The sequence below is a fragment of the Antechinus flavipes genome, chromosome 6 (assembly GCF_016432865.1).
Source record: "Antechinus flavipes isolate AdamAnt ecotype Samford, QLD, Australia chromosome 6, AdamAnt_v2, whole genome shotgun sequence".
Taxonomy (NCBI): Eukaryota; Metazoa; Chordata; class Mammalia; order Dasyuromorphia; family Dasyuridae; genus Antechinus; species Antechinus flavipes.
This window is the reverse complement of record NC_067403.1, coordinates 48,538,013-48,558,626: the sequence shown is the minus strand read 5'-3', so window position 1 is coordinate 48,558,626 and position 20,614 is coordinate 48,538,013. Positions and strand designations below refer to the sequence as shown.

At 31.0% G+C, this 20,614-nt stretch overlaps 1 protein-coding gene across 2 annotated transcripts in view; it reads left to right on the top strand.

Moving 5' to 3' along the window:
- Positions 1 to 20,004, top strand: part of TECRL (trans-2,3-enoyl-CoA reductase like) — a 154,548-nt gene extending 134,544 nt beyond the window's left edge. For both annotated transcript variants that reach the window (XM_051964813.1, XM_051964812.1), the window contains exons 9-12: positions 14,625 to 14,682; positions 17,547 to 17,632; positions 18,396 to 18,441; positions 19,345 to 20,004. In XM_051964813.1, the coding sequence (XP_051820773.1) occupies positions 14,625 to 14,682; positions 17,547 to 17,632; positions 18,396 to 18,441; positions 19,345 to 19,472 (318 nt within the window). In that variant the 3' untranslated portion in view covers positions 19,473 to 20,004. The remainder of the gene's footprint in view (positions 1 to 14,624; positions 14,683 to 17,546; positions 17,633 to 18,395; positions 18,442 to 19,344) is intronic.
- Positions 20,005 to 20,614: the final 610 nt, after the last annotated feature.

Below are 20,614 nucleotides of genomic sequence, written 5' to 3'. Positions count from 1 at the left end.
TGTAAAATGGAGATAATAAGAATATCTATCTCCAAGGTTATTAAGAAGATCAAATGGGATCATTTTTATAAAGCGCTTAGAAAAGTGTCTTCCCACAGGATATATTACATAAATGTTTATTACTGTTCATCTCTCTCAGTGAGTGTGGTTTTTAAAATAAAATTTAATGAAAAGAAACTATAAACTTTCATATTCTTATGGAGAGATAATCATCATTATATTCTCTTATATGCCCATTTCCCCCTTCTCAATGAGAGTGAATGCAATAAAGGAAATCCCCTCTGAACTTCTATTCCAGGACATAAAGGAAAAAAAAATAAGTATATGAGGCTTCTTCCTGACTCACCAATATGGTTACATGTAGAGGACCACAGATAGTGGGGGAACTCTGGGTGAGGTATAAGACCCTTCAATCCAGAGGGAACCTGCTTAAAATATCTGGCTCGGATCTCCATCTCCCCTAAGGATTCTCAATCTTCCTGAGAAGGTTAAATCAGAATTATATCAAGTGGCAAAGAGACATCTACATATAATAGCAACCTGTTTATGTGGTCTCACATGCATAATATATAGTTAGCACATGAACACAGTGTGCTATGGTTGTATATCAGTATTAGGGTATATAAGGCTGAGAGAATTTGGAATAAATGAACTCCATATTTGATCACCCATGTGAATCACAACTCTTCACTCTTCTTCTAAGATCAAGGAGACTCAGTCTGGTACTGAGGTCCTCCAGAGAGCTAGTCCAAACACAACATTTACAGATGAGAGTCACACAAGATGAGTTTCCTTCCAAAAATTTGTATTTCAAAGGATTGTTTCTTTTTCCATAAAACTTCTCATGTTATAACCATGAATAATAACTCAGGGATTCTGATCTTTTGGCTTTTAAGAAGTTACAATGGGAAGAAGAGAACATTTAAAAAAATAGAGTTCCTATTGTACTGTTAGCTTGAGCACAAGTTCAAATCTCCCTTTATTTCTTGCAGCAGAGAAATCATCATAACTCCCAAAGTAATGAGAGTAATATCATTCCCCTTAACAGGATCCAATCATTTGTTTTGCCTAAAATCCTTTGTTAACCACCCTAGCCCCATGGGCAATTTATAGAGAAAACCAAACAAACAAAATCACCCAAGGCTACAATGACAAAAAATGCTAGCTATTCCAAAAGTGGTTTTCTTCAATTTAAGTCCCCTCAACATATGTGTTGATTTATAGATATGAAAATCATGTATTCATTCTTTTTTTTCCTCTCCATGCATCTCACATGTTATTTTTTTAGGGTGTGGGAGTAACTTTTTATGGCACCAATCCTTGATATAGATTGAAAAGATTAGGCCTCTCTTTACAGCTCCCCAAAAAAATAAACATCATAACTGACTCAGCAGCAGAATATAATAAGAAAGAAGTCATAGATGCCATTTATACCTATGAGGCAATGTGGAGACATATGGATATATTATACTACTGCAAATGTCATCAGATATAGTTAGTTTCCTTTCCTTAATTTCAGTCAGCTTACCATGAATACTTCTCCCCAAATTGTCACTCCTATTTACAAAAGACTTAGCTAAATTATGAGAATACAAAGAAAAAAAATGAAACATTTCTTATTCTCAAGAAACTTATACTCTCTTGGAGGAAACAAGATGTACATATGTTGCACATAAGTATACTGTATTAAACCATATTCATAATGTATAACTTCAGGCGTTGGCATTAGAACCTAGAGTTATTTGGAGGGCATTTATGTAGAAAATAATGTTTAACTGAAATTTGGAGAAAAGTAGAGGTTCTAATATAGAAAAGTGAGACAAGAATACCTTCCAAAACAGTAAAAATATACTGAGTTGGAAGATGCAATATATTATATGAGAAATAGCAAATAGGGTAGTATAGTTCTATTTTAGAACATACAGAATATATAGCAGAATGGGGAAAATGTATATTGAAAAGATAAAAAGAGACCAAATTTTAATGAACTTTAAAATGGCAAACAAAGAGTTTATGTTTCAGAGATGGAATAATTTAGTCCTTCCTTCAGGGAGGAGGAAAACGGGGTCGTATTGAAAAAATAGCAGGTTGTGGGAAGTGGTTCAAAATGTGAAAAACTCACACCAGGTGTTATCATAGTCACAATGACTCTTTAATGACATAAAAGTCTTATAGGCAAAATCAAAATGATTAAGCAACAAAGCTGTGAGTGAAGGAGAATTTTTAAAAGTCAGAGGCCTGAGGGAAAGTAAGGGCAGGATATAGAGACTTAGGGAGGAATTAGAGATACTCATAGTTAAGAACAAATTCACATGAGCATTTTTGCTGACTGACCTGCATGGTGATTCAGTGAAATATGTTTTAGATATGCTTAGACAATCCTAGGAAATCAGTCTTCCTCTGTGTGTGACAGTGTAAATAGCATGGACTTGATTCCAATCCACATCACTCCTGACAACATAAGACAGTTGAACTAGGTTAGAATTCACACTAATATGAACATTATCTCCTCACCTTTTTTTATAGAAATCCAAACCGCTCTTGCCTAGAAAATTCCTTTGTGTCTACACATAAAGAAACCAAAATGTCTCAGGAAGTCCCTATAATATATAGGCAATCCAGCTGAATATCCAGACAATACATCTCCAGACATCTCGTCACACATGGAACAGATCAAAACCTGATGGACCTCTGGAACAACAAAGATAAAAGTATCATTTCCTGGGATCCATACAATACCTTTGGAATTCCAGAGGAGATCCAACTTCATCCTCATTAAAAGAAAAAAGGAAAGAAAAGAAACTGTCCAAAAAGAAAGAAAACAGGAGCAGACAATGTCTGCATAGGTTTTCAGCATTTGAAAGGGACTAAGCATTCAGCATTGATTATTCAGGGCTTTTAAGCCAATAGAGAAACTATTCTATGTTCCATCAGTCCCCAATGATTTCACAATAAGGTAAATAATCTAGATCTGCTTGAAAGAAAATATGAAAAAAAAGAAAGAAAACTCATGATTTCTTAAAGCAAAATTAACTTAATTTTGTCAAACTTAAGATACTAGTACTTTAGGGATTCAGAACCACACTATTGAAATCAGTCAGAATGACCCTATAAGGTTATAGAGATTCAACAGCTAAAAGTATATAAGGATTCAAACAAGCAAAGATTATGTCAGAAACATCTGATTTGTAAAGGAAATATACTGGAAAATAGATAGTACATTTTATAGTTTACAGCAAAAGAGATTTCTCCTCTTCTCGTCTCTCTTACTCCCATCCTTATCCCTTTAAAACTAGAGTATCCAAAAATTAGAGTCCTAGATAAAAAAAAAAATCTCTTTCATGTAATATTGCTAAGGCAAAGGATCCCTAAATTTTCCTGTAGGAAGTCCTGTCAGTGCTCATATGCTGAAATGTGGCTCATTAAACCAAAAGACTTTAATACTTCAATAGATACCGGTAAAGATGCGAGCAATCCCTCTGCTAGTAGTAATCACAAGCCTTTCTTGTCTTCTGGTCTTGTGTGATCCTTCTTCTTGTCCTGCCATAAATATTTGATAGATGATTTATACAGTGCTTTGGAGGATTTCCCCAAGGTCTTTTCAATATTTTATGAATAGCCGTGTGACACTCAGGCCATTAATTTGTTATTCTTTCATCTTGCAATATGACTGATCCACCTCCTTTTGTGATCCTACATATTCTGGATGATGGCTTTTATGATAGTTTTCCCATGGAAGTCATCCCTAACAATTTGTTACAACCTACTCACAGCCATAACATATTTTTCCCCATATACCAATTGATCATCTCCAATTTTGATACTTTTGAGATCTTTGAATGCCATGAATATCATCATGTGACAATGCCAAGAAAATATAGTTCTTTATTAGCTAGAATTTATGTAGTGATTTTACATTTGAAATCCATGTTAACCCAAGGAATTTTCAGTCTTGCCGATTAAGTGCTATAATTATCCCCATTTTTCAGATGAAGAAACTGATGTAAAAAGTGCAAAAAGTTCATAGTCAGTGTCTGAGGCAGGATTTGAATTTGTCATCTTAATGCAAAGACCTGTGATCTTTCTTCAGACTTCCATGCATAGAGATCCCTTAGATTATTGCAAATTAAAATGATTTGTCAAAAAACATCTAACAAAAGCTTTTCTTACTCATTTTTAGGATAACTTATTGCTCATTTGCTATGCTTTTTTACTAGATAGAAAGATATTGAAATAAAAATATACATGCAGTGTACATATATGCATATTTATGTGTATACTTGTACATATAAATATACATTTATATAAGACACTGTCTTATTATTTTTTTGGACAGAAAAACGCCGGAGGGCTTATTTTCAGGGGAAGGCTTATTTTAATGAACATTGGCAACAATTTTAAAAAACAGGTAAATGTGAACAAAAAAAAAGTACCTTTATTCAATAATGATCATGTCATCTTCTTCAACAACAATGTCATAAGTGTCCATACCCTGAATTCCATCTTGGATGTCTTGCGCCTCTATTTCCTTCAGAAGAAGTGGACCCAATCTGTCATGTCCAGCAATATAGCTCTCTTTAAATGAACATGTCTTGTCCAGGTAACCTGCTCGTAGTGCCTTGGCGACACAGCTGTCAGTAATTTTATCCCATGACTTCTTCACCCAAGTCACGACTTCTTGCAGACAGGGCTTCACAAAGTTTCCACGCTGATTTCTTTCCATTCTATTTTCAATGTAGTCATTGACTTCCATGCGCAAATGGTCCTTGAATGGCTTGTTTATTGCAATATCAAGGGTCTGGAGATAGGCAGTCATTCCTGCAGGAATCATTACTTGATCTATTTTTCTCTCTGCAAAGAAGTTCTTCAATTCTTTAGCACGGTGAGTGCTGGCTGAGTTCTTCTTTTATCCTCCATCATGCCCCTTCACTCCCGCTTACATACCGGGTTTTTATGTTGTCCTGCCTCAGCTCTCCTCCATGGCACTGCTCTCAATGGTGCCAGCAAGCAAATCACTGGGGAAGAACAGGATGACACGCTCACTGCTGCAGCTCTGATTGGATGCATCTCGGAGTGCGGTGTGCGTTTCACCTGGGGTGGAGGACAGTGCATACAGAGGGTACAGTAATGAGCGTGTAGCGCATGGGATCACCTTCACTACAGTAGCATTCTCAATAGGGCTTATTTTCGGGGGAGGGCTTATTTTAGAGGAATCTTACACAGTAAGGGGAGGGCTTATTTTCGGGATAGGTCTTATTATTGGGGAAACACAGTATATAAATATATAGAAAGTTTCAAAATCTTTGGTAAGGAGTAATTTTCTTCATTTAGCAAAGTCATAGCATACAGCAAAAATTTAATAAATGCCTGTTGATTAATTAGCATAGGAATACCTATATCTCTGTTTAATTTATTCACGTAGTTCCCTGAATATGGATAAATATACAAATAAAGTGCATATATACACTGATAGATTAAAACAAACACAGAGAGATTAAATTTCTAGTTTATATGTTCAATTTTATGACATCTGGGTAGCTTGAATTATTTACATCCTTGACTTTCATATGTAGATTTCTATGCTAAACTTTTTTTGGAGTATAAATTGGCAGAGTACACAGAGTTTAGGGCCTAAGGTCAGAAACAATTGAATTCAAATTCAGGCACAGATGTTTAGTGACCTTAAGTTAGTTGTTTTACTTCTGATACAATTTCCTCTTCTCTAATATGGGGGTATTTACCTCCAATTGTTTGTCACTTGTAAGGTTTGTAAAGCATTTAGCATTGTGACTGGCACATCATGAGAACTATAGAAATGTTAATTATTATATTTTATCAAGAAACTTCTACTTACTAGAACTTTATCAAAATGTTATTCAGAGAATTTCACCATATACAGGGTCATCATCATCATCCTGTTCTAAGGCCTCCTCAAGTTCCAGAGGTGTGCCTCGAGTTTAATGGCTGGAACAAACAGCAAAGCAGAAACTCTCCCGGTAAGCCTCAAGGCCTTAGGCCCCTTCTAGAGATAAACTACACCTTCTTTTTGAGGACATGTTACTAAACTACAAAGAGACGCAACAGCAGCAGGGGGCAAGTAAATGATTACTTATTTGAGGTAGAGATAGAAAAGACAGAGGGGATACAAAGTTTGCTTTTAAGCCAGCTTTAATAATTCACTTAAATATCTATACTCCAAATCTAAATATGTCACATATGTCAAATTAGAGATGAATTAATAGATTTCTCAAAGGCCTAAAATGCTTAGTGGTGACATCCTCACTAAATACAAAAGTTATAAAACAAACAAAAAGGATTACAAAGAAACAAAATACAAAGTTTCTCCTACAAGATGTGAATTTAGGGATTGATTTTCTCATGTGCCCAAAGGTAATAAGCAAATTTAGCCCATGGGATACTTGATTATCTCACTTGGGACAGTTCATTATGAGAACAGGCAAAAACATTCCCTGAAGATAATTGCATTTTATATGTTAACATCTGTTTCTAAAATTTGACATATCTTTAACTCAAGTCAATACATACTCAATGATATCAGTTTCCAAAGTGGACATAAAGAAACTATATATTCATTTTCATATATGAACTTTTCCCATTTTATTTTAAGTTAAATATAATTTTCTTATATTTTGATTATGTTATTATGTAATATTATAATCATTTTATCAATAAACATATTTTCACAAATAGTTCAAATTACCTCCAACTATTTCCAAAATTCAGATCCCTCCTCAAAGGTTGGATATTTGAAGTTACTGAAAATTTATCACAGCTTCTGAATGTGGTTTAAGAAAGAAATAATTTTCCTTAAACAGACACTACATATCAAGAGGAAATAAGTGCATAGCCTCCAAGTGACTACTTCAATGGCTTTATTAAATTTGGACTTTTTAGTATTGATGTGTTCTTTCAAGTTATGTCACAAAGATTTTGAAAGACAGTATTCATAATAGAGAAAATGTTGGACTTAGTGAGGAGAAGATTGTTTTCAAATAGTTCCTCTGATACTAGTTGTCTTGCAATTGAATATCATTTAACACATGAGTTTTAGTTTAGTTTAATTTTTTCATTCATAAAATGGGCCTATTTATACTTTCACAACTTGCTCCCAGTGTATTGTTGTGAGAACCTCATGGGAAAATTAATTTAAGATCCTTTGGATGTCATAACAGGGAATTTAGATATCAGTTATTATTAGTCATAAAAAGCAGTATTTGATAGGCAGAGATTTGCTTTTGTGATCAAGAAAAATTCAGGTCAAGTTCCACCTTAATATGTTGTTGCTGTGGATTCTAGAAAAGTCACTGATACTATTAGTCCTCTGAATAAATCTAAGATTGATTTCTATTAATACAGAAACTTCCTCTTTGGGAGCTCTATATTCCAAAGGAATCTCAGGGCCAGTTTCCATTTGTAAATAGCCAGTTATACTATATATGTTATCATACATATTTATACCATGTGTAAAGTTTTCCCCAATGAATCATACAGGGAATTAAAAAACACAGCAGTATAATCTTTCTTTAGTAATTTCCAGGTTCAAAATAATGTTGAAAGGATGAGCCTTTTTCTTAGGAAGAAATTGTTTAGAAATGATACTGAAAGAAAGTTATATTAAATTTATTACAATACTGAATATATCTGATTTATACATAGTTGTTGCATTGTGTCCCCAAATTAAACTGTCTCTCTCTTGAGATGTATGCATATTTATTTCAAGGAGAAGATGTTTTTTAAATGAACAATAGAAATCTTTCCTAATGTAAGTTATATATTTATGTCCATGTATAGGAATCTGCCCTTAAAAAAAGAGATGAATTTTGGGGAACAAGTTAATATACATTAAAAATCAAATTAAGGATCAAGATACTTTGAAATAGGTCTATTGGTGATTGAATGGGAATTCATCAGAACTTTTAATAAGCACAATAAACAGAGGAAAAAATGGAACCAAATAGAAAACAATTTAGATTATAAATACTTTGCCTTTTGATATGTTAGAAAAGCAGAACGATAGAGAATTAATTCACATTTGACTGGATTAGTTTGATTATTTAAATCCAGAAACAAGAATTCTAATGTTTATTAATGTCACATAAAGAAAGAATGGACAATTGGATATTTTGTGTATAGATAAATATCCTCATTTTTGAATCATGGGAAAATTCAAAGGAATCTGCATAAATAAAAGAAGCAAAGTATCTCAGAACCTTGCAGAACATTTAACCAAATAGATATTTATTAAATGGTGAAAATGACAGGCAGAGAATTGAAATGATTTGCCTAAAATTAAATGATCACAGAGCAAAGACTACACCAGGATCTTCCTAGTGCCATTCATGTTGCCAATTTTCAGTATTCAGTGCATTACACATAAATGCAGGTACTTAGTGATTTATGAATATATTATAGTTCATTCTTAAAATTGCTGATTTTCCATATTGCCTAGTGTTCTGGCTATATGGACATAGTCAAACTGTTTAATATTATTTAATAAATATTTCAATAAGGAAAACAATATTACTGCATGATAGTTATGACCATTTTAATGAATCTTCAATAGAACTAAATGGTAGAGGACTCCTGATGTGATTACCATTTAAGTATTTTCTGAGTATTTACTATCTGCCAGTCAGTATGCTAAATTCCAGAAATATAAGCATAAAGATTTTTTAAAACCCATGCTGTCAAGCCTTTTGAGAGGTATATTGTCTTTCTGGTGTAAAAGGTGTGTCAAGATTTAAGTCCTCTGAATATTGACTACTCAGGAGACAAATGATGTAGTGAGAAGACTCATTACAGATTTCTATTGACTTAACATTTCTCATGATGGGCAAGAACTGTGCAATGCACACACACATACACACATTCATACACCCACTATACAAACTAACAAACAAACAAAAAAGAAACAAAACAAAAACAAAAGCCTGTTATATCTTTGGAATAATGAGATAAAGTAGACCAATGATTAATTTATGGGAAGATATGGGGAAGAATTTTCTATTCAAAGCCTACCCCTCATCCCAAAATAACTATTTGTTACTACTGTCACTACAACTAGTTAGTCATCATTGTTCACAAAGTCTAAATCATTCTTTACTCCTCCCTCCCTCTTACTCTCTGTATCTAATCCTTTATTAAGTCCTGAATTCCTATCACTATTCTTTGAATGTGTAACTTTCTCTCTTTGCCAATCCCCACAGTCAATAATATGTAGACCACAAAAATTGGGCTTAAAAGTTTGTTTCACCTTTTAAGAACCTAACATGATAACTTAGTAATAGGTATTTTATTTATTATTATTGATTAGATGAAATAGTGGATAGGTGAATGAATGAATTCTATGATCTCTAAAATCTCTTTAATTTTCAAATTCGATATGAAAATATTGTTGACTTGATATTTAAAGAGAACTTAAAGATCAACCTTGTCTAATTCAGTCAAATTCTATATTATATAGAAGAAGTAAAGGAGTCCTAGAATAATGGGGTATTAAATGATGGGGCTAAGATCAACCTACTGCCTCAAAAGAACAAGAACTCAGAAGCTTTGAAAATGATCTCCACTTTATTTTTCCCTGCTTTTGAAAATTTTATTATATATTTTAAATTATTTTTCTAAAATTGAATAACAAATTCTCTCACAACTATCAAGAAGGTAAGAAATAAATCAATTATGCATATGATCAAATCATGCAAAACATATTTCCATATTAGATATACAACAAAAAAAGACAAAAAAAAGGAAATTTTTTAAAAAAATCTTTAATTTGCACTCAGAGATTATCAGTTCTTTCTGGATGTGTATGACATTTTTTATTATGAGACTTCTAGAATGGTCTTAGATTATTATATTGGTCAGAGTATCTAAATCTGATCATTTTTACAATACTATTAAGATATTACTACTACAATGATATCCAATGTTGTACAATGAACTTCCAGTTTTTCATTATGCATCAATTCTAATTAAATTGAAAATCAAATGAAAATTGAAATTGAAATCCTGGATTTCTGAAGGATTTTCTGAAGTCATTCCTTGATTTTTTTATATAGACCAACAGTATTCTTCATAATTACATAGCACAACTGATAAGGATACCTTCAATTCCCAATTCTTGCCACCACAAAAAGAACTGTTATAATTTTCTTAGAAGGCAAAAATGCAAGATCTGCAATGAAAAACAACATACCCAGAAAAAAACTGAGTATAAAATTCAAGGAAAGAAGTAAATGTCATTGTTACAACTGGAATGTAAGTTCCTGATTAAAAGATCAGAATGGAATAGAAACCATAAGATTCAAGAGAAACATAAAAAGATGAATATGAAAGAGAAATAAGTGAATTTATATGGTGAAATTGTTTACATTCTTACATTTAAAGATGATACATATAATTCCTTACAGTAATATCATTATTAAGAGTAGTTAAAAGACTAAATAGATGACATAATTATAGATTGATTATATTGGGATAATTATATTTAAAAAAATATATTTTTTAAATTTCATCCCTCTGGTCTGTTTGGAATCCAGGTCTAGTAACAGCTTAAAGGGTACACACAGTTTTATAGCAGTAGAATTGTGGTTTCAGTCTGTAATTTTAGAAACAATGCATTAGTTTTGCATTTCTATATATCTCCAATCATTTGTCAATTTCCTTTTCTATTATGTTGTTCAATTTTATAGATTTAAGGTGGTCCTTCAGAGTGATTTCAATTCAGATTTATCTAACAAATAATGGTTTAGAGCATTTTGTTTATGATTTTGATAGTTTTGATTCTTTCTCAGAAAACTTCCTGTTCATATCCTTTAATCTTTTATTATTTGGGTAATACCATGGCTTATAATTTGTTTAGTTCCCTATGCAGTTAAAAAAATGAGGCCTCATCAGAAAAAAATTGTTATATTTTTCATTGTGGTACCTTTTAACACAATATATTATCCTTCTCATCTCTTTTAATAAGATCTATTTTTACTTTTGTTTTGTCTCTGGTCATTATTGTTAGATCTATCTTGTTTTACTTTGGCTGAAGCATAATGGATTTTCTTCTGTCCCATCATTTTAACTCTGTGTGTATCTTTTTTGTTTCAAGTGTATTTCTTGTAAACCACATGTTCTTGGATTCTCATCTCTAATAAAATATGCTATTTGCTTCTATATTAGGACAGGTTCATTTCATTAACAATTATGATTACTGTATATTTTTCTTCATTTTATTTTCTTCTGTTTCCCTCTCTTTCTGTCTGTCATCTCTTTCCCTCTTTCTCCCCTCCATCCCTCTTCGAAAGTCTGCTTTTTCTTTGACCAGGTTCTTTAGTCCACTTTTTTTTATCATCACCTTCCTCATCCTCATCTCAACCTCTTCACTTCCTACTTCTCTGTTGGATAACATAGATTTCTACATCCAACTGAATATATATTTATATTCTGCCTTCTGTACCAATTCAGATGAAATGAATTTAAAGTGGTAGCCTCTATCCCAATAAAAACTTTCGCTTTTGCCACTTTTTAACATAAAATAAGATGTATTTTTTCCCATTCTTATTTCTCCCCTTACTCCTTTTTTTAGGCATCCCTCTTTCTTACCTATTTTTTTAAATATAATTATCCCAATATAATCAATCTATAATTATGTCATCTATTTAGTCTTTTAACTACTCTTAATAATGATATTACTATTAGGAATTATATGTATCATCTTTAAATGTAAGAATGTAAACAATTTCACCATATAAATTCACTTATTTCTCTTTCATATTCATCTTTTTATGCTTCTCTTGAATCTTATAGTTTCTATTCCATTCTGATCTTTTAATCAGGAACTTACATTCCAGTTGTAACAATGACATTTACTTCTTTCCTTGAATTTTATACTCAGTTTTTTTCTGGGTATGTTGTTTTTCATTGCAGATCTTGCATTTTTGCCTTCTAAGATATGTTTTAAACCTTTCACTTCTTTAACACGAACTATGTTAAACCTTGTGTGATGTTGTCGCTCCATGATATTTCAATGTTGTTGGTTTATTTTTGCTTTTCCTGTCTACTTGAAATAGTTTCCCTTTCAACTGTATATCTGGAATTTATATAATATTTTGTTGTAATATGATATGATATAAGGTAATATAATTAATATAATACAATACTATAATATTAGCCATAAATTTTTCATTGGGGATTTTTTCCCAGGAGGTGATTTAGGGCAGTTTTCCTTTCTGAATTTTTTGAAACATGATATTAATAATATTTTTATATTTTTAAAATATGGATTTGAGGTAGTTTAATATTTCTGAAATCTCTAGATCTGGAATCTATTTTTGAGATCAGTTTTTTTATGAAATATTTCTTTTTTTTCATTATTTTGAATTTGAATCATGAAATCTTTATCCTCCATTTGATCAATTCTAATGTTTAAGGAATTATTTTCTTCAGTTAGGTTTTGTACTTTTTTTCATTTACCATTTTTTTAAAGGAGTTCTTTTCTTAAATAAATCTTTGTGTCATCCCTCCCTCCTTTATAACATTTGGTGAGTTTTTTAATGTTATTTTTCTTCTGCATTTTTATGCATCTTTTAACAAGCTGCTCATTAGGTTTTTGAATTTTTTTATATCACTCTCATTTTTCCTCAGTTGGGAATTCTTGTTAAACTTGTGTCCAATTTAATTTTTTTTTTTAGTCACTCGGTTTATGGCTGTTGTAACATTTTTGCTTTGTCTGTTTGTGTTTTTATTTTCCTTAAGTAGCTTTTTATGTTTAAGTTCATCTTATATTGGTTTCTTTTTCCAGATTACTTCTTCATTTTGAATTTTATGTTAAAGTTAGGCTCTATTTAGCTGGTGTTAGCCAGTCACTGTCCCAAGAATCTGTATCCCCCCTCCCCTTTCTGGTTGCTTTTAGAGATAATTGAGGCTTGTAATTTTTTCAAGCTGTGATTGCTGCTCTCCTTTTCTCTGTTCTAATCTTTACTGAAGAAGAGCCTATGCTCATCTACAAAAAACAAATACTCTTGACCTAAGAACTATGATCAGATCTGTTGCTCTCATGCAGTCACAACTGATAATCAGTGATCCTCTATGCCATGAAAGTGCCATCATAAGGAATCCCTCTTCCCTTATTATCCACCACAAACTTTCTTCTTCATCCTTGAACTAAGACTCATAAGTGAGTATGGGCAATGGAGTTTTCAACAGCATCCAATATTAATACCAATACTTCCCTATATTTTCTGACTACTTGCATGATCTGCTACAATTCCTAAAGCTACTGATGCTGTTCTAGTTGCTTCCAAGCTCCTCAGTTGGTCTTACTGATGTATATATCCCATGTCTGTATATACCCTAGTTTCAGTCCTTCCATAATGAGATATTTATATGTATATATATATATATATATATATATATATATATATATATATATATATATATATATGTATATAGTGTGTATGTATATATATGTACTATATATGTACACAATTCACCATACTTTATAAATCATGTTGGGAAAGAAAAATCAGAATAAAAGGGAAAAATTATGGGAGAGAAACAAATAAGAAATGAACATAACATTTGTTGATTTATATTCAATCTCTTTTTTTTCTGTGCAGATGACATTTTCTATCCAAAGTCTAGTGGGATTGCTTTGGCTCACTGAACCACAGGAAGAACCATGTCTTTCATAGTTGAACATTATACATTTTTGCTATTATTGTGTACAATGTATTCCTGGTTCTGTTTATTTCATTCAGTATCAGTTATGTAAATCTTTTCAGGCCTTTCTAAAAGCAGATTTTTCATCCTTTTTTTTATGAACAATAATATTCTATTATCTTCATATACCACAATTTATCCAGCCATTCCTAAATGGATAGCATCTAATCATTTTCCAATTCTATGCTACCACAAAAAGAGTTGATACAAACATTTTTGCACATGTGAATCATTTTTCCTCCTTTATGATTTGCTTGGGATACAGAGTCAGTAGTGTACTACCATTTTTAATGTGAACTTTATACTATTGGAAAAAATAATTTAATATTTGCTTTTTTCTTGAAGTAAAGAAATAAAATGAAATCCTGGTATATCAGAAAACCAAAAGCAGTTGTTGAACTTTTTGCCTCTGCAGAATCTGCATATCATTCAACATAAGGAAGAATCAAATAAAATTTAGAAATATGAAGAAAAATAAAATCACTAATATTGTCATAGTAAACTTATCTGATTTTTTTTTCAGTTAAAAATCTGATTCCTGGTACTTTTATTCTGAAACTTGGCAAGACCTGGAAGTTTCTTCTGGATTATCACCGAAAATAGCATCATTTTTTGTTATATTATAATTGTTTTTTAAATTAACAACATATATTTGTTATGGATAATAAACCAGTTACCTAGAATATTTGATAATTCCAAACAGCCTGTTCTTAGAATTTCATAAAAGATATTAGATAATATAGCATAACTAGTAGTCACTTTCCAATGTGTCATGTTCTTACAAATGATTTATAAATGATTATCCATAACTGTTAAGAATTTGTTACTGGAGATAGCCATGTTTTTTATATTTGTGAAAGAAATAATATTGATGTTGTTTGAAATATTTTCAGATTTGTGAAGCTGGGAATCATTTTATCAACGTAGTATTAGCTCATCCAAATCACACAGGTTTGTTTCACTCTTTTTTTCTTTTGCTGTGGTGAAGTGAATTTTGTTGACTGTTTTATTAATATAGCTCAAATTGTTGTCTATATTTCCCTCTCTCTTTAAAAAAATTCATTGTACTCACCCTCTTGCTAAATGTTATATAGTATATTCCTTCTTGCCTCTCCCAGCCTTTTCTTTTTATGCCTAGTATCTACTAATGCTTGAATTGCAAAAGAGGCTGTAATCCAGAAATATATTCTTTAAAAGAAGAGCAAAACAGACCTGGTTATTCAGCGTCTCACCTCTCACTGTTCAAGTATAAGTGAGTAAATAGTCTGAATGACTTAGCACTGGTAAACTATGAATCAAAATGCTCTCCATTATCTATCCACTTATTTCAGTGACTCGTGGCAATGTGAAATTTTTTTTTCTAATTCTGGGTACCATGTTAGAAATATGTAGCAGAATTGTTACTAATCTCTTCAATCAGTGTATATTGAATGAATCAATATATAAATTTCTCATCCAAGTACTAAAAGATAGAGGAGAAAGAACATTGACTCTTATAGTAAAGCATTTGGGTTCATATCTTACCTGTAACATACCTGTGACTTCAGGAAGGTGACTTAACTTTGTTTTGCCCTCAGGTTATTCATCTGTAAAATTAGGAATTTATAGTAGATGATCTGTAATGACTATTTCAGCTATAGACATTGATTCTAGATATATGTTGTTAGAGAACATATTAATCAATAATTTTAACATATTACCATAGCTAATAATGTTCTAAATGGATCAATGAATAATAAACTAACCCAAATCATCAGAATTTAAACTGGATTTTTATTAAATATAACTGACAGAACAATTGGTGATCCCAATGGATCTATAATTTTATTATTATGTGTCTTTGCAATGATATAAGACACAATTTATCGAGATTATTCTAAAGCCATGTACAATTAGAATATATACTTCTGGGTGGCCAAAGAATCAGAATAAGTGCCTCCATGATAACATCCATGTTACTTATTCAGTATTATTCATAATCTTTTGATATCTTGATATCTTGCACTATTTAAATTTTGACAGGGCTGGATAAATAATTAATTATATTTCAAAGCAAATCCCCATAGGTTATCACTTATTCTTGCTACGTGACAGAATCATTATAATTTTATTCATACATTTTATGGTATCCCCTGGTTCTTGACACGTGATCAGTGTTTTCTCAGAAAGTATAATGTATAAAAATATTATTTCCCTATAATGATCTATAATTTTTTTTACTATTTTTTTTTTTTTGCCAAATTTGTGATCATTAGCAACAGACATCCTTAGTAATAGTAACATGACACATACATTTGCCATGGAATGAAGTAGTGGAAGATATTTATTTTAATTTTTTTTAACTTTTCCTAGTACAATAATTACTATAGTTTTGGCATCAATATACTAATATTTCATAATGACCTAAATGCTCTAAGCATTTTTTTAATTGTTTATGTGATTAAGTCATTCAACTGAGGGAAAATCTTGTGACTCATATTTTCATTTACAAATGTCATAGTGAAGAGTTCAACTTGAAATCATTAAATAGTAATTACTAAGCTATTTCTGATAAAATTTCAAAAGGGAAGGAATCATTAACAATACTTGAGTGACACATTACTAAGTATTGTGACAGATATAGATATTTTTAACTATTTAAAATTGTTATTATCCTGATGAATAATACTGTGGAATATATGTGGGTAATTATTGTAAACTTCTCACTTTGATACAAAACTAGAAGATATTTCATAACTTAGTTTGCATGCTTCTCTATATATAACATTTCTCCTTTTGTTGATATTGTGTTGTAGTTAATCTCATTTTCTAAAATGTTATGATGCTTTATCACTACTATAAAAGCACCTGGAATCTACAACTTGGAAAAAAAATGTGGACAACTAGAAACAAAATTCAGGGAGAGAATGAAATAAATTTTGTAACTTTAAATAAAAAAAAAGCTTTTTTAGTATAGTTTAATTGAGATAAAAGGGTATTTTATTGTGATAAAAGCCCTTTAGATATATACAAAACAAAATGAGCAACAGCTATCTATTAAAATATTAAAATGATAAAAAAAGATCATAAGACAAATCTAGAAGATTTTATATTGTATATAATAAACATATTGCCTTATGCTATGAGGTATATTAAATAGTGAAATACTTTAACCCATTGACAAAAGGAAAATCTTCTCTCTAAATATATGTGTATATGATTTACTGTTCTCTCAAAGAAAAACAACTAAAATATTGCCTTGAGATCTATTACAAATTCTACAATTTAAATATTTATTTTATAATATTTTAAAATGCTAGATAGGAAGAAAAATGTTTCCCCACCTCTTTTAAATATCAATGAGAATTTATTGGGGAAATGCTTTTATAATTTTTTTCAAAATAGAGACTCTAATTATACATTGGCTAGGAATGTAAACTACTACTGAATCGATCACATGTCTCTTTTGGCCAGCAATCTAGTTGAGGAACTTCTTCTGCATCTCTCTCTCTCTTATTTCTATCTCTCTGTTTCTCTCTCTTTTTGTTTCTGTTTCTGTCTCTGTCTCTTTGCCCATCTCTCTATCTGTTTCTTTTTCTGTTTATCTCTCTCTGTCTCTGTCTTTCTGTCTCTCTTTGTCTTTCCCTCTCTCTTTTCTACCTCCATCGTTCCCTTTCTCTGTATATGCTTCTCTTTCCCTGTGTGTTTTTCTCTGGGTATTTTTCTCTCTGTCTCTTTTTCTCACTCTGTTTTGTCTCTCTGTGTCTGTCTATCTCTCATCAGTAGTTATTTATAAAATAACAATGTCACTGAATTTCTTTCTTCCTCTCCCAAAGGAAATAATGCCTGTTTCCCAAGTCCAACTTACAACCCTTTCACCTGGTTGTTTATGTTTGTTTCCTGTCCCAACTATACCTATGAGGTAGGTTATCTAATTCCTCTTTTATTTTACAGATGACATGTATTATACATAAATAAACATGTCTATCTATATGTACATATATGTGTATGTATGCATGTATACACACATATATGTATGTACATACACATATATACATTTACATAATACTATCAGCAAAAATATATTGGTTTGTAAAATGGTATGCATGTTTCAAAATATTTTGTTGATTTGATGGCTTCATTAGGCAATAACCTTTGTAAGTGCATTTGCTTAAAATAGGTTTTAATTTATATAAAACCACATTTTTTTCTTTTTTGAAAACTACATACTTAGTATATAATGTATGCAACTTTATACAATGTTTAATAGAAAAAAAGTAATCATGTTTCTCATGAATGCAACATTTTTGAAAAAAATATTGCCGGGGGCAGCTAGGTGGTGCAGTAGATAGAGCACCAGCCCTGTTGTCAGAAGGACCTGAGTTCAAATCTGGCATTAGACACTTACCACTTTCTAGTTGTGTGAACCTGGCCAAGTCAATTAACTCCAATTGCCTGGGGGAAGGGGGGAAGTGTTTTGCCAGTGTTTAATTAATCTATTTCCAAACTAAACTTTTAGTCCTTGGGAGCAGTTTTCATTATTGTGTTTGTTCAACCAATCACCTAACAATTAAAATTATCTTTTAGATTGTTAATCATTTAATTTTAGATAATTAATATTTTCACTAATACAATATCAATGCATAACTTTGCATTGCTTGCTAACATATTTTTAAATGTTTCAGATTGGGTCATGGATTAGTTTCACAATTATGACACAAACCCTACCAGGTAAGATAAAACCTAAATTCTTTAACAAATGACAAAATTAAATATACCTTAACAAAAAATAATTTTTTGGGAGCAAGACAATATTAATTAAAACTGTGACTGTCATGACAATGATCATCAATGTGAAATCAAAGAGAAAGCTTATTATGTTTTCATTGATTTCTTACGTTGCCAATTGTTTTAAACATAGTTTTCCATCTGTTAGGGAAGATAGTGTGTCTTTATGGAAATGCTTCAAACACATATAATGAATTATATGACTACAAAAGGAAATAAACAGCAAATATTTGTTATATATTTCATGTGAGGACCCCTTTTTTGGCTGGTGTGTGTGTGTGTGTGTGTGTGTGTGTGTGTGTGTGTGTGATGTAAAAGAGTTGATTTTTGAAATCAACTTTGACTTTGACTTTAAAAAAATATGACATCTTTATTAAAATTAATTTACCACTTAATTTCTCATTACATGAAGTAAACATGGGTGTTATAATTTCCATGTAATCTATTAGGACAACTTATTTCAATAATTTTAAGCAATTTATATTTTAAATGTAAAACTGCATTAAATTTTATCCAATTGTGTTCCCTAAAATGTTTGTGTATAAATTTCCTTGTTTACAAGTCCAGTTGAAAGAAGAAATTTCTAATGTCATCTTTTAGAGGTTTTCTATCATTTCAAGAGCAAGAGAAAAATACTTAGTACCTATTCTGTACTAAAGTACTATCCTTGTGATTTCATTCTTTCACTTAAAAATGGTCATTTAAGAAAAAATAACAAAATGAAAAGTTATATAATGTTTGACATAAGCTTTAATATCCATGGATCGTTTTCTATTTTGTAAAATTATGAATTCAAATACACATAAAAATTGAATGGCACTGTTCATCATATTTCTTTTCTTCCAGTTGGAATTTTTGCACTCCTGTTGAGTATCCAGATGTCACTGTGGGCACAAAAGAAGCATAAAATTTATCTGAAGAAATTTGATTCTTATGTATATAGGAAATCAGCAATGATTCCTTTCATATTGTAAAAGAGGGGATAATGTAGGAAAATGATTCTTTCATGTTCACACTTTAAATGTCTTTATCAAAAATTGGAATCCCAAAATCAAATCAGATAAATAAAAATAAAGAGTAAGAAGGGGAATTACAGAAAGAGACCTCTCAATTTTCCAGGGAATTATTTTCTAAACACAACTGAGTGGAAAATGTGTTGTAAAGAGCCCTGACTCGGTCACCAATCACCTGAATGATCTTGGGCATTCCATTTAATTTTTCTGGGCCTTAATATAAGAATCTAGAATTCTAAGTTGTTTAACATTATTATTTGCTTTGCACTATTAACAGCATGCAACAATACGCAATCTGGAGTCCAATGTTGAAGATTTTACTAGGTCATTTTAGGGGGGGTTAAAAATATTTCAATTATACAATTCCAATTTAATAGCTAGTAATAGTAAAATTAAGTCACATTTTTGAGTTTATGTGATGGATTATTAAATGCCAAATTATTAAATTGTAATATAAAGAATTTTTAAAAATTAAATTATATTATAGGTGGAATGGTTGGTATTATTTTGTTACATGTAATTTACCATTATACATGATTATGAAATTGAAATTAGGATTCAAAATGATTTTTCCTATTTTTTTCCTGCAAGTTTGGATCAACAAATCAAAAGACAACTATTAAAATACATTCTGTAGGATGAGTACTTAGATTGGTGCTGAAGACATAAAAAGAAAATGAAAGCCTCTTTCTTCAAGGAGTTTATAATCTAATTGGGAAGAAAGCATATTTGTTATGTTATAATGTTGATGTCAAGATGTTTTGAACTTGAGTTGATTCAGCCTCATATTGATTTATGTTCACCAAAGGAATAAAATGAGATACACTTGTTCTATTTAACAGTTAAAAACACCTGTTTTACTTAGTCACAAGAAGAAAAGAATAATAAGGGCATGCTTTGAAGAAATCTTGAATTGGTCCAGCTAAGCAAAACACTCCTGCCTCTGAGTTAACTAGTAAAACCTCCATCAGAAGATGAAACTCCAAGTGGTGCTTCCTGATTCACACATGAAGGAAGTAATGACAAGAGGCTGAATCTTAGTACTTTGAAACAAAATGTCAATATTTTTGGAGAAAAATCTATTTCTCTTCCATGGAGTTTGG